The following is a 12,605-nucleotide window of genomic DNA, read 5'->3' as shown; positions in this document are numbered from 1 at the left end:
GGTGGTGTTCATTGATATAATGAACAGCTAAATTGTAGCATGTATAGTGGTCTTTGATTGTGATACCAAGAAGGGGATGTTGGTACTTGTTGTTTTCCTGGTCATACTAATTTTATAGTCTTTGGGACAGGCAGAGAAGAAAGAAGACAAGGACCATAATCATTTGCTTCTTTGTCTTTTGTACTCTTCTTTACCTTTCTCCTTTTTTTACCCCTAAGATCATTGCTATGTGCCATATATGACTCTTGGATGTTTTTATTTACCTCAAATTAGTCTAGTGTTTTTAGTGATTAGGGTATAATAAGTTATATAAGAAAATCTAAATTATTGTTTTGGGTTTAGCATAGAATAAAATTAAGGGAATGAACTTGTAGGATTATTCTGCTCTGAAGGCTTAATTGGAAATGACAGACCATTTGGTTAACATCTTCCCTGTGATAGGAGTTATTAGCTATCACTTCAAATACAAAGCTGACTTGTCGCTTTGTTGTACTGTGGTGGTTGTCTTGCTGTGGTGCTGAAAGCTGTGTGTTGCAACTGCTCCCCCTCCCCCAAGTGCGTCAGTTCCAGGGGAGCATCTAGACCAGCGCTTCTCAACCTGTGGGTGGCAACCACTTTCACAGGGATCGCCCGATTCATAATAGTAGCAAAATTCCAGTGATGAAGTAGCCATGACAATCATGTTCTGGTTGGGGGTCAGCACCACATGAGGAACTGTATGAAAGGGTTGTGGCGTGAGGAAGGTGGAGAGCCGCTGCTCTAGACTAAGACACTAGGAAAAGACTTGGCTTGATGATCTGCTTCTGAGAATTACTTAATGACAGCCCTGTGGATTGCAGCATAAGAAAGATGGACTTGCTTTGGGAATGTCATCATTCCCTGGTGAGTGGTATCATACTTGGTGAAGTAGACGGCATGAAAGACCTCTGGTGAGATGGATTGACACAGTAGCCGCAGTGATGATTTAACGTGCTAGCACAGAGCTTGGCAGGGCTTCCTTCTGTTGCACATAACATTCCCCATGTGTTGAAGCTGAATCAATGTCCAATGTCAATAGGATATTATACTTCAACTTAGGAAGGCGTTGGCTCCTTTCTAGCATTCCCATTAAAAAATTAAGCACCCCCAAGTAGATGGATATAGACTATTGCTACCTTGGAATTTTTTCACAGAATCTCAAATGGTAAGGTTTGTTACGTTCAGATGAAGAGGAAAAGGCCTGCTTGAGTCATGCACGATGGACTCCATACAGCCATGTATGATCATGTACAGGAGTTTTTACTTTGCCATTCTCGTGCAGATTTACAATCTGCATAAAATTACCACTCTATTTGAAAATTGAACTGATAAATCAATGAGGATATCTTTTAGTTTAATATGGGAAGCTATAAAATTATGTCCTATAAGTCATAGTTATTAGCATCTATGTGGCAGCTACCGCTAACCTTTGGTGAATGGTACATGCCCCTATCCTAATAGAAATCTGTCGCTGGGAAGATAGATACACAAAAAGTGAGTGTGCTTTAAAAAGGGATGTTTAAAGAACTGTGAGCCCCTGAGTGATGGTGAGACTTGCTTCCATGTAAGGAATCAGAGAGATTTACAGAACCCAGCCAGCCGCCCTTGATCCGGGCTGGTTAGACATGTGGGCACATGAGGAAAGGAAGGGCTTAGGAGGGCTTTCTCGTCTGCAGAAACAAATGCTCAGTGGCAAAACTCTAGTAGACTTTTTAGCACCCTGAGACAAGTAGATGGAGAGGAGGCTGCAGCCAAGTTTAGATAAACTATGTGGATTTTATTTTATAATCCATGAGAACTTTTTTCTTTTTCATTTAAGTTTTAACAGTGATAACTGATAGTCTTTGCTAGTGGTCCAGTAGGAAACATACTTTTTGTATGGCAGAAGAAAACAGGCGGATACAGCCGTATGGAAAGTAGCATTCATTAAAGATGTAAGTTTAAGGTGTTAATTGTATGAGATAGCAAATGGGGTGTAAGTTGTGGTTACCATAGAAACTGTACCTTGGTGGCACTCTGGGTTAGACACTGGACTGCTAACCGCACGGTGAGCAATTCAAACCCACCAGTTCCTCTTCGGGAGAAGGATGAGATGGTCGGCACCTGTAAAGAGTCTAGGAAAAGCTATATATGGTCAAAATACTGGTCTGAATCCACTCAGTGCCAGTGAATTTGGACACCATAGAAACAGAAAATTTTAGCCCCCTTTCTATTTTTAGTCAAAATGCAAACAGTGCTCATTGTGAGATAATTTTTTTTGTTACATAATTATGCTGTATGGCTACATGAAAATTCCTCCAAAGTAAACATTTACTTTATCAACAAATGGTAGCTATTGGTGCTAGTGTAACAAATTAACGCTTGCTGTTGATTGTCGCATTGAAGTGCGGGAGGTTTGTCTTGGTTTGGCTTTTCAGATAATTTTATTTGATATTCTGTAATTAACCCTGCTTTGTCAATATTTATGGGAATAGGAATGAGTCAAGCCATGATGATTTTTAAAAGCACTTACACTGTCTGGATGTATAAGATATTCTATAAATGGAGTTAACGTTTCTTTTCTCTGGTGTAATAATTTGAGGCATCACTGGGGGAACAAAAGCATATATATCTATAGGCACATAACACTAATAGCACCAAGTGAAAATTTACAGATATAAATTAGTGAACATGAAAGTTATATGTCGAAGTAGATGGACTTGTGAGGGGAATTATTACCATCTCTTCTAATTATTGATAAAATGTTATGGTGGTTGTGAGTTTTTAGAAGCTTCCTTAAATTTTGAAAGAGATTTGCCAAGCTTTAGCAGAAAGGTGTTATATTCATAGACATTAATTTACCCAGGAAACATTGAAGTCGTTCATTGCCAGTCGCCGTGTGAGGCACTGGAATAGAGAGTGAGAGAATGCTGTTCCTGCTGACAGCTGTAGTTTAGTCTAGAATCAAGACTTGCTTTAGCCAGGTTACAATTGGAAAGGAAGGAACACTAGGTAAAGTAGTTGATGCCTTTTTTCTTTTTTTATTGCTAACTGAAAATTATCTTGGTTTTAGGCTCTGAAACAGAGAGAAGCAATCTTGAAACTGATCTTGAAAAATGAAAATGTAAGTGGAAAATTACATTTTCCTTCATCCTATAAACATGCTTATGTCCATAGATCATTTTAGAAGAGTAAAAGAAAACCTGAGAATATCGTAGCTGTGAACATCACCTAAAATACTGTAAAACTCTTTATTACTCATATAATTCAGTAACTGTGGTATACTGGTATATTTGAAGTAATTAAGAAGTAATTAAGAGATAACCTTTCAGTTTTAAAAAAACTGTCATCTCTTAGCTGTTTAAAACTACGCAGGTTATATAAAAGATTGATTTTAAATAGAAGTGTTTTACTATTTGGAGTTTTTTAAAAATTGGATTGTAATATTATTTCAAGAAATAATATATATAGATATTTCAAGAAATAATTAATATAGATTTAACAAGAAGTGAAACAAAATAATCAATAGCCTTTGTTTTTAAGTTTTTCTGTAGACAAGGTCATCACATGGTTCAAAAGTTAAAGTACTGTATAACTCTAGTATAAGCCACCCCGAATATCAGCCGAGGCACCTAATTTTACCACAAAAACTGCATTAAAACTGTGCTGGGAACTCGGCTTATGTACGAGTGTATGCGGTATGCATGGTAAGTAGTTGTGCTGTCCTATTCATGTTCTCTGGTTCACTTCTCTGGGTTCTAATATCTAATGCAGTGATGATACAGAATTCACAGACAACATTCATTATTAAAGAGCTTATTAAGAAAATTCATAAGTTACAATGCAAGAGACATTGCATTGGGTAAATATGTATAAGACCTCTTTAAAGTGTTGTAAAAAAGATGTGTCTGACCCAAGCCATGATACTTCCTTTTTAAAGATGATTTTACTGGGGGCTCTTATAACAATCCATACATCATTTGTATCAAGCATATTTGTACTTAAGTTGCCATTGTCATTTTCTAAATATTTACTTTCTATTTGAGCCCTTGGTATCAGCTCTTCTCCCCACCCCAGCCCCATGACCCTTGATAAATTATTATTTTCATATCTTATGCCAACCACTGTCAACCTTCGCCCACATTTCTGTTGTTCGTCCCCCTCGGGATGGGAGTGGGGGTTATGTGTCCATTAGTGTGATCGGTTGCCCTTTCCTCCCCTTCTCCCCCCACCTTCCCCCGGACCCTCCTGGTGGAGGGTTTGAACAGAGGCCTGAAGTCTATCCACTTCCTCCATGTATTATCATATAAATATAAGTACCTATGCCAATACCTCTTTTTACGAATTAATATATTTACATAAGTGCACACCTATGTTATTCCTCTATCCATAGCTTTGCTTCCTAGATCTTTTCTCTGTTTCCTTTTACCTCCCTCCTGTCCCACCATCACACTCATCCTTCTTCCTCTTTGTAATTCCTCTCAGCTAGATGTTGAGAGCTCCCCAGGAGCTTTGTGGCTTTGCTTTGCTCCCGTTGCTGACCTGTTAGGTTCCCTTCTTGGTTCGCCCCCCTGGCGGGGGGGAGTGGTTGTCAGACTGGACTCACTCTCTGCTGTGTGTCCCCAGTATTGTCCTCTGTCAAAGTATGTTCCAGTGAGGGGACATTATGTCCCAAGCTGTAGTCACCCTATAGTCCCCTCTGTGTAATAAGGGTATTTGCCCTTTAACTGTTATATGGCTTAAAGTTTTGTTTTCAGTGTGTCGTTTTGATTTCATGCTTTTTTCCCTGTTACAACCTTTATTACTAAATTCACAAGGTATTTTTCATTCCTTTTCTATAGATTCTAAGCTCTTGTTTTTCACCCAAATCAGAAACCACATCTATTTGAATAACATGATATTCCTCTCTATCCCTAACCTGTTATCTTGCTATTTGACTGTGCTGGCTAAACTGGGAAAGCACAGAGAGGGATCTTTGCCTTTTTACGATTTCCTTTTCTGAACGCCTGTTAGCCCCGTTGCAAATCCTGTTCTTGCTGTACTCACCACTTCTCTCTTCCTGTCGTGTCCATCGTATCTGTAACAACAACACAAAACACCACCACCAACAAAAACCTGTATTCGGTTTTAATATTCGTGTACCATAATTATAATAGTAATTCTTATTTTCCTTGAACAGTCAGGGTTTCCTAAAGGTTTTTAAAAAAAATCATTTCATGCAGGATCTGTGTAAAATTCACACATTGCAATTTTTAAAGTATCATTTAATTTCTTAAATTATAGGCTTCTCCTTAACCTCCGTTCTTCCTTTTCTTTCAATTGTATAGTAAAGAAGTCAGGTTGTTTGTCTGGATTTTCCCCATCAAAAATGCGCGCGAATCCAGAGAGTAAATGAGAAGCAGGTGTAGGTTAAAGGGAAAGGGAAGCAGAGTGACTTATTAAGTAGAATTTTATTTTTTCATTTCTATAACTCCTCTGCCATTTTCTGTGTAAATCATTGATATCTCTGATTAGTCTGGATGCATGATATGAATCCAACTTTGCTTTTGTTTCTCCGTGGAGATACCCAGTTGTCCCATACCATTCATGGAACAGACCATCTTTCTTTGCTGAATAGAGGCCATGTATGTCGCATACTGGTAGCCCCTGACTTACAGTGAAGTTTTGTTCCACAATAACTCCCTTGTAAATTGGTGGTGATGTTTTTTTTCTTTTTAATTTTCATTATTACTACCTCTTACTATCCATGTCTTTGTGAATTCAGTCTTTGATTTGGGATTTGGCATGAGAATGGCCGCCTCAGCAAAATGCACATGACAACATTGTACTTAGTACACATTAGTAACAAGATGAAAGTAGAAGGCAGGGGGGTAGCAGGTACAAGTTAACATTTTGAATACCTGATTAGTCCCTGGCTCCCTGTGTTCAATTCTCCTAGAGAGTGGTTGTATTTTTATACTTTGTATTCAGGACATTAGTTGTGTGTCTGTACACACCAGCTCCACGTTTTAATTCTTGAGGCTTTTTAATATCGTGCAGGACAAACCATCCCTTATGGTGTGTCCCCAGCTTTCCTCATGATTTTTGTTCATATTTCCCTCTGAATTGTAGAGTCACTTTGGATTATTCATCATAAAGCAAACATTAATGTTTTAGGTGGATCATAATCAGTTTATAAATTAACTTTAAGAGAATCAAAACATTTTTAAGGTGAATTTCTGTCCAAAAATGCATATGTTTCTGGTTGCTTCTGTCTTCTTAGTGCCATTCTTGAGTGGTCTAATGATTTTTAATATATAAAAGGAAGATATTTGCCACTTGGAAAAGTTTAAAGATTAGCAAATTATGGAGATTAAATGAGTAGTTGTTAAATGAGAGGCAGGGATCATAGGCCCCTTAAGTGTCAGATAAAAGATGTATAACCCTCCCAAGGAAACCACATACAAATGTGATTTTGTAGGGTTCAATTTCTGAGAAATTTCTAAAATCTTTCATAGATTCTAGGCTAAGGGCTTCTGTCCTAGATGAGAAATTAGCACACTGACTTTTTGTGTTTATGTAAATATATTTAACAGCTGTTAGAAGGCAATTGCTGATAATTTTGCAGAAGCATGCCAGCTAATGGGATGTTTGCATGTTGATTGTATCGCACAGCTGAAAGAGTGTACCATTCTGAACCACATATGTGGTCTCATGCAAAGGGCCCTGATGACACAGTATGTTTCCCTTTGAGCTGCTAACTGCAAAGTCAGCCTTCTGAAACCATCAGCTGTTCTGAGGGTGAGAAATGAGGCCTCTGCTCCCATAGAACTGCAGTCTTGGAGGCCCCCAGCTCTCCTCTCTCTTAACAGGGACGGTGAGCCAGAATTAACTCAGCGGTTTGTGGTTTTCTGTTGGCTCTGATCTAGGGTAGATATCTATGATATCAGGGACACACATGGGTGATAAATGTATAAATGATGAAATTCAAACTCTTGAATAAGATAGCTGTACTTGGGCTATTACAGTTTTACATTCAAATGTAAATTATTCATGTCTAACTTAAACCTTGATTTTAATGTTCATTTTTTCTTTTTTAAAACAATAGTGTCTTTGGTAAATCTTTTAGAATTGCATTGGTCATGGGTGCAGGGACTTTTTAGCATTCTTTAGTTTATTCTTCATGAAAGCACAAAATATTAGTCTCTAACCAGTTTTATGATGCAAATATGAATGTCCTCTTAATAGCTGCTGAACATGGGAATCCCTCATTTCCCACTAGCTTCCATTTATGTGCTGAAGGCATGCTGTTCTTTCACTAGATTCTGAAATAAATTAGTATGATTTTGTTAAAAGCTGCTACAAGCAAGTAGCACGCACACTTATTTAAACAACGAGCACACCATTATTATAAATGTCTAAGCAGAATACAGGTTTTGTATGATGAATTTTATTTTGTGTTTTCTGCCACGAAAGGAATGAAGCTTTTAAAGAATGATTACATGCTTTGCTCTGTTATAACCATTTATTGATGAGTGATAGCTCTTAACATGACTTATTTAAAAGAGCTAATGTAGTGGCTTGGGCTTATAGTTGTGTATAAAAAAGAATTAGTTTTAGTAAAATTTATGCTCTATACAAGTACACATTTTCCCCCTCTATCTGAAAGTAGGTCCCAATGAAACCTTTTGTACGTTGAAGTGGTGTAACATGAAGTATAGTTACCGCTAATTTACATGTGAAAAATGAGTGAGCATTCCAAGACATAAAAAGCCTACTAACTCCTGACAGGTAACACATTAAAAAAAAAAACTTTAAAGAACACTAACATTTGGGAAATTCAGAATGACACAGTAAATACACAGTAAAAAGTAGGAATGAAGTGTATGCATTGTTGTTGGTGGGGGCGGGTGAGATTGGCCTGACTTCAGTAGGCTGCTGGTGGTGTGGCGGTGGTACCTGCTGCCTTTTGAATGTCTCACTACAAATGTTTGAACGCTGCTTTTGATTTTTACAAAATAAATCATCTGTAGTCTTATTTCAATCAGCAAAAGACAGGTGCTAATGTCGGTCTTTTGTAAAAAGCAAAATGATGTAAAACAGCCTTTCAAAAAGTGAGGGGTAATTGTATTATGGAGGGAGCTTTTTCTTCCCTTCTACTAACTAACCTGAATTGATACACATCATCTGGCATAGGAGATAGTTAACAAGTATGGGCTTTGGACACATTTACTAAATCTTAGACAGGACAAAGGCAAATTCTCCAGTAAGGGAGATTACCAGCACACGACTATAACGGTGTCCCAGGGTTCACAGAAACTAGGCTATGTCAGACCTGGAATACCAAGTAAAAGTAACCTGTCGCACAATCATAATTGATGGCAGATCAGTTCATTACAGTGCAGGTGAGACTATTAGAAGTGGGAATGGGACTAAGGCCGGGATATGCACAGTGTTGCTCTTACAAAAGCTCTGACCAAGGCAGGTCAAGTTTACTATGTTATCGGAAATTGTCTACTCTGAGGCTCTGGCGAAAACCCAACAGTAGATGCCTGTTCCTCTCTGTCCTACCACATCTAATGAGACCTATTTTCATATCTGTCATGACAAGTAATGAAAATTGAAATTACAGAATGGAAACTTTTGTTTAATATTTTCCTTCACACACTGTTATAAAACCCTTAACTTTCTTTAATTCTAAATGGAAGGATCCTTTGCAAATATCTTTTGTTTTATTAATTAGTCATTTTATTGGGAGCTCTTACAGATAGCATAATATTCCAAGCAGTGAAGTACTAATGCTATCACAATCCGTTTCAGCCCATTTTCTTTCTTCTTGGGCTCCTTGATAGCCGCTCCCCTATTTCCCCTCCCTCTCCATCCTACCCCCAGGATCCCTTGTTATTATTTTTCCTTACAGTAGTTTTTTTCTCCCTATTGTACACAATCCAGTATACCCATTCACATCCAATCCTGTTGCTCAATCCCATTGAGTGGGGTTTTGCAGTGATAAATGCTGACCGCCCCAGATTATCCCCTTCCCCCTCCTTGTTTGTTGGTTCTTAAAGCGTGCTTTCTATTTGTTTAAGGTGGATAGGCATGTAGACCTGTTAGAAGTTGCCCAAGAGACAGATGGGTTTTCGGGAAGTGATTTAAAAGAGATGTGCCGAGACGCTGCCCTCCTCTGCGTCAGGGAATACGTCAACACTGCACCTGAAGAAAGGTGAGTGTTTAAACCCTCCTGAGGACTTTCAGCTTGGATTCTTGCATTTCGCTTCTTCGTAGTCAGTCACCCTGCTTATAGAAATAACAGAATTAGCAGGGTGACTGAGAGTTAGCAGTCTTCTCAACTAAATTTGTTTATTGGCATTTGAGAATGGGACATGGCCTGTGATACAGAGGGAGACATGAAAGCAGAATTTCTGCTGATAATCCATACAGAGTGTTGCAGGAAGCTGGGACAGAGACCTCCATTTGCCCACCTGTACTAGGAAAACAGGCTTCTCTCAATTTTATATGGCAACGAGTGCATTGTCCACCAGAACTTACATTTCTAAACGGAAAGAGACCAGACAGGCTTCTACTTGTTAGTAGTAATGTATTTAGAAAGATAACATTTTTCAGCGCTGCAAATCCAGCAGCCCTCTGCCCATGGGCTCACTGGACGGACGGTTTGCAGGCAGGCACTGCTGTCCGCCAGTAGCCATGGACTCTGTAGTTAGGATCTCCTTGCATGGAGAGCTTCCCGCCATTTATTTGTTACCAGATTTAATTCAGTAGTTCTAGCAAAACTGGAAGTATTTTTTTACCTCAGTAGCTGGGATAATCAACCTTCCAAAGGTTTTTATTCTTGCAGATAAGTTGAATAGGAGATATAACCTGTGTACAAAAAAAAAAATTATACAAGTAAATTACTCTGTTAATGCAGAGTCCTGCTATTCTGTACCTCAACACCCTGGAAATTTTCTTTCAATCTGAAAAATCTAGTTTAATCAATTTAGGTTGTCATAACTCATTTTTCTATCTATAAATTATAAAAGAGACACACTAGGGTTTTCTTTTTACATCATTAAAGCAGGAGAGACTTGAATTAGTTGATTTTTAGTAGTTAGGAATTTCATTGTCCATTAATTGAAAGCTAAACATGAACATGGATATATACCTAGGAATGATCATTTTTGGTACCAGGTTTTAGGGAATAACTTGATTCCTTGAGACTGGACTTACATTCCCATAAGGATAGATGAATACACTGTTATATAACATTTTTACCACAGGGCACTGTTCTGTACATTGTTGGTGTGAAGTGTTTGATTTGGTTAACACAAGTGTAATGTTTATAGCCAGCCATTTGGCCTGTGTGTGATCTTCTTGTGCTCCATCAAGGGTTTTGGCTCACAGTGTGACCCTACATGGCAGAGTAAGACTGCCCCATTACAGAAAGGGATCTTGGAGTATTTTCTCTTGCTGTGACTCCACTGGGTTAGTTAGAACTTCGGGTCTTTTGAGTTGGAGCCAAATCTGAGCCATCACTGGGGCTCCTTAAGACGTGGGCGTGCATAGGCAGTGCCTGGGAATTGGTGTTCTCTTGGGGTTTGTTGTGACTGTCTTAGGACTCAGGCATGAGGAGAAGTCTTCCTTGTTAAACCCTTTGTACAATCGAGGGAGAATTATTATTTTTGCTACACATTTCAGAATTTCAGTGAGATGGTATGTTAGTATACTAGAGTTATTTACTTATCTTGTTGGGGGTGTTTGCCTTTCAGCCACGATGAAGATGAAATTCGGCCCGTGCAACAGCAAGACCTGCATCGGGCAATTGAGAAGATGAAGAAGTCGAAGGATGCGGCATTTCAGAATGTTTTGACGCATGTTTGTTTAGATTAAGAGTAAAGCTCATTTGTACAGTTGGTGTGGTCAAGTTTGGTGTGCCCTGTTCTTAGTAGATTTAGAATGGGAGGAAACGTGCTCTTTGAGCAATGAGGAAGTTCAATGTGTATGACACTGGTTTTTTACTGTGGATTCTAAGTTATTGAGCTATAGCTGATATATAAAAGGTGTTACTACTTGTCAGAAATCATGAGGTGGAACAATTTACTATAGTCTGAGTGTGTGTGCTTGTGTGTGCGCCCTCTAGCCATGTGCTGTGGCAGCCTTGTAGCATCTAAGCTGGTCTTAAAGTAATAAAGAAGTCATGGGCCATCAGTGAGAAATGGGGATGTCCTTAATGCTGGTTCCTAGATTCATAGGTGTGTTTGTGTGTGTGTGTGTGTGTTAACTGTATATAGTCACACATTTTATATTGACATTATGTAGATAGCTTTGAATACAGAAACATTTTTTTACTCCCAACCTCTGAATCGAAAGTACCAAATAGTAAATAGCCAAACTAAGATAACTTAAGATGTAAGGTTATGTCTGAAAGGTACAGTGATTCAGCCATTTTCCTGGTTATCATTTGCTTGAACCTTTTTAAAATTTTTTTTAATTTAAGGGATTCTTTGTCTGCTCTTGAATAACCAGTCAGGCACATCTGACTCAAATATTTAGATGTAACTCGATGATTGACTGTCAAGATAAAGCGAGTAAAAATACTTGCTCAGTGAAAGCAGCCAGTGAAAGCAGTGCTGACTTCACATCTTTCTCAAAACAGGCGCCGTCAGCAGAGATAACTTTCAATTTTTTTTTCTTTTTTGTCCTCCTCCTCGACTTTCAATTTTTAAAATGGACTTAAAACCTTTTTAAAAGAATTGTTTTGAGAAAAACTCAGTGTCATTTGTCCCATATGTATGTGATGTCTGCCTTCAGTTCTGTTGTACCCCTGGTTTTTATGTTATTCTAAAATTGTATTTTCTTTCATCACGATCAAATATAATTAGGTCTTTAGAAATGAAATGATAGTTTAAAACAAGTAGTTCTGAGTAAATGTGGAGCCCTGGTGGCGGAGTAGGTTGCATGTTGGGCTTGTGATTGAAAGGGCAGCAGTTCGACCCCGCCAGTTTCTCTGAGGGAGCAAGATGACGCTTTCTGCTTCCAGAAAGACTTGGTCCTTGGCAGCCCACAGGGACGTAAGGTTGGCCTGCCTCGGAATGGATAGCAGTGGGTTTTAGAGATTACTAAATGTGCTAAACATACTCCCTCTGAAATTTAACATTTTTTTCCTTAAACATTGTTCCCTAGTTAAATAGAACTATATACATCACAGTTCTCATCTTGTGTCTATGGTCAGTTGATCCCATGTAAACTACATACGCATTTTTTTTGGTCTGAAATTCTGTTAGCCACGTTCTGTTATTGACAAAGAGACAGCATGAGGCACAGTTCAATCTTGAGGTGCCTTCCAAATTACAAGAACAGATGCGCCGTATATTTCACTAGATTTCTTTGAAAACTCAGTATGTATTCGTGAGTCACGGATTCGTGAGTCACAAGGACATGGTAGACAGTCTCGTCGTCCCTTGTACTCGAGTGGTGAGGTACAGGAGGACACTTGGATAACAGACAGCCCGTAATGAAAACTTGTGAAGAGGATGGAAAATGTTAAAGCAGAACACAAGCCGATACCCCCAAAAAGTTGTCTCCATCTGTATTGTTATTTTTAAGTGAGAAATAAAGGGGTCCTTTATTGA

At 38.6% G+C, this 12,605-nt stretch overlaps 1 protein-coding gene across 2 annotated transcripts in view; it reads left to right on the top strand.

The window, feature by feature from the left end:
* ATAD1 (ATPase family AAA domain containing 1) overlaps positions 1–12,605 on the top strand; it is a 46,460-nt gene extending 33,855 nt beyond the window's left edge. For both annotated transcript variants that reach the window (XM_075534777.1, XM_075534776.1), the window contains exons 8-10: positions 3,071–3,121; positions 9,066–9,199; positions 10,743–12,605. In XM_075534777.1, the coding sequence (XP_075390892.1) occupies positions 3,071–3,121; positions 9,066–9,199; positions 10,743–10,863 (306 nt within the window). In that variant the 3' untranslated portion in view covers positions 10,864–12,605. The remainder of the gene's footprint in view (positions 1–3,070; positions 3,122–9,065; positions 9,200–10,742) is intronic.

The sequence above is a fragment of the Tenrec ecaudatus genome, chromosome 16, assembly GCF_050624435.1.
Source record: "Tenrec ecaudatus isolate mTenEca1 chromosome 16, mTenEca1.hap1, whole genome shotgun sequence".
NCBI classification, from domain to species: domain Eukaryota; kingdom Metazoa; phylum Chordata; class Mammalia; order Afrosoricida; family Tenrecidae; genus Tenrec; species Tenrec ecaudatus.
This window is presented reverse-complemented; position numbering and strand designations above follow the sequence as displayed.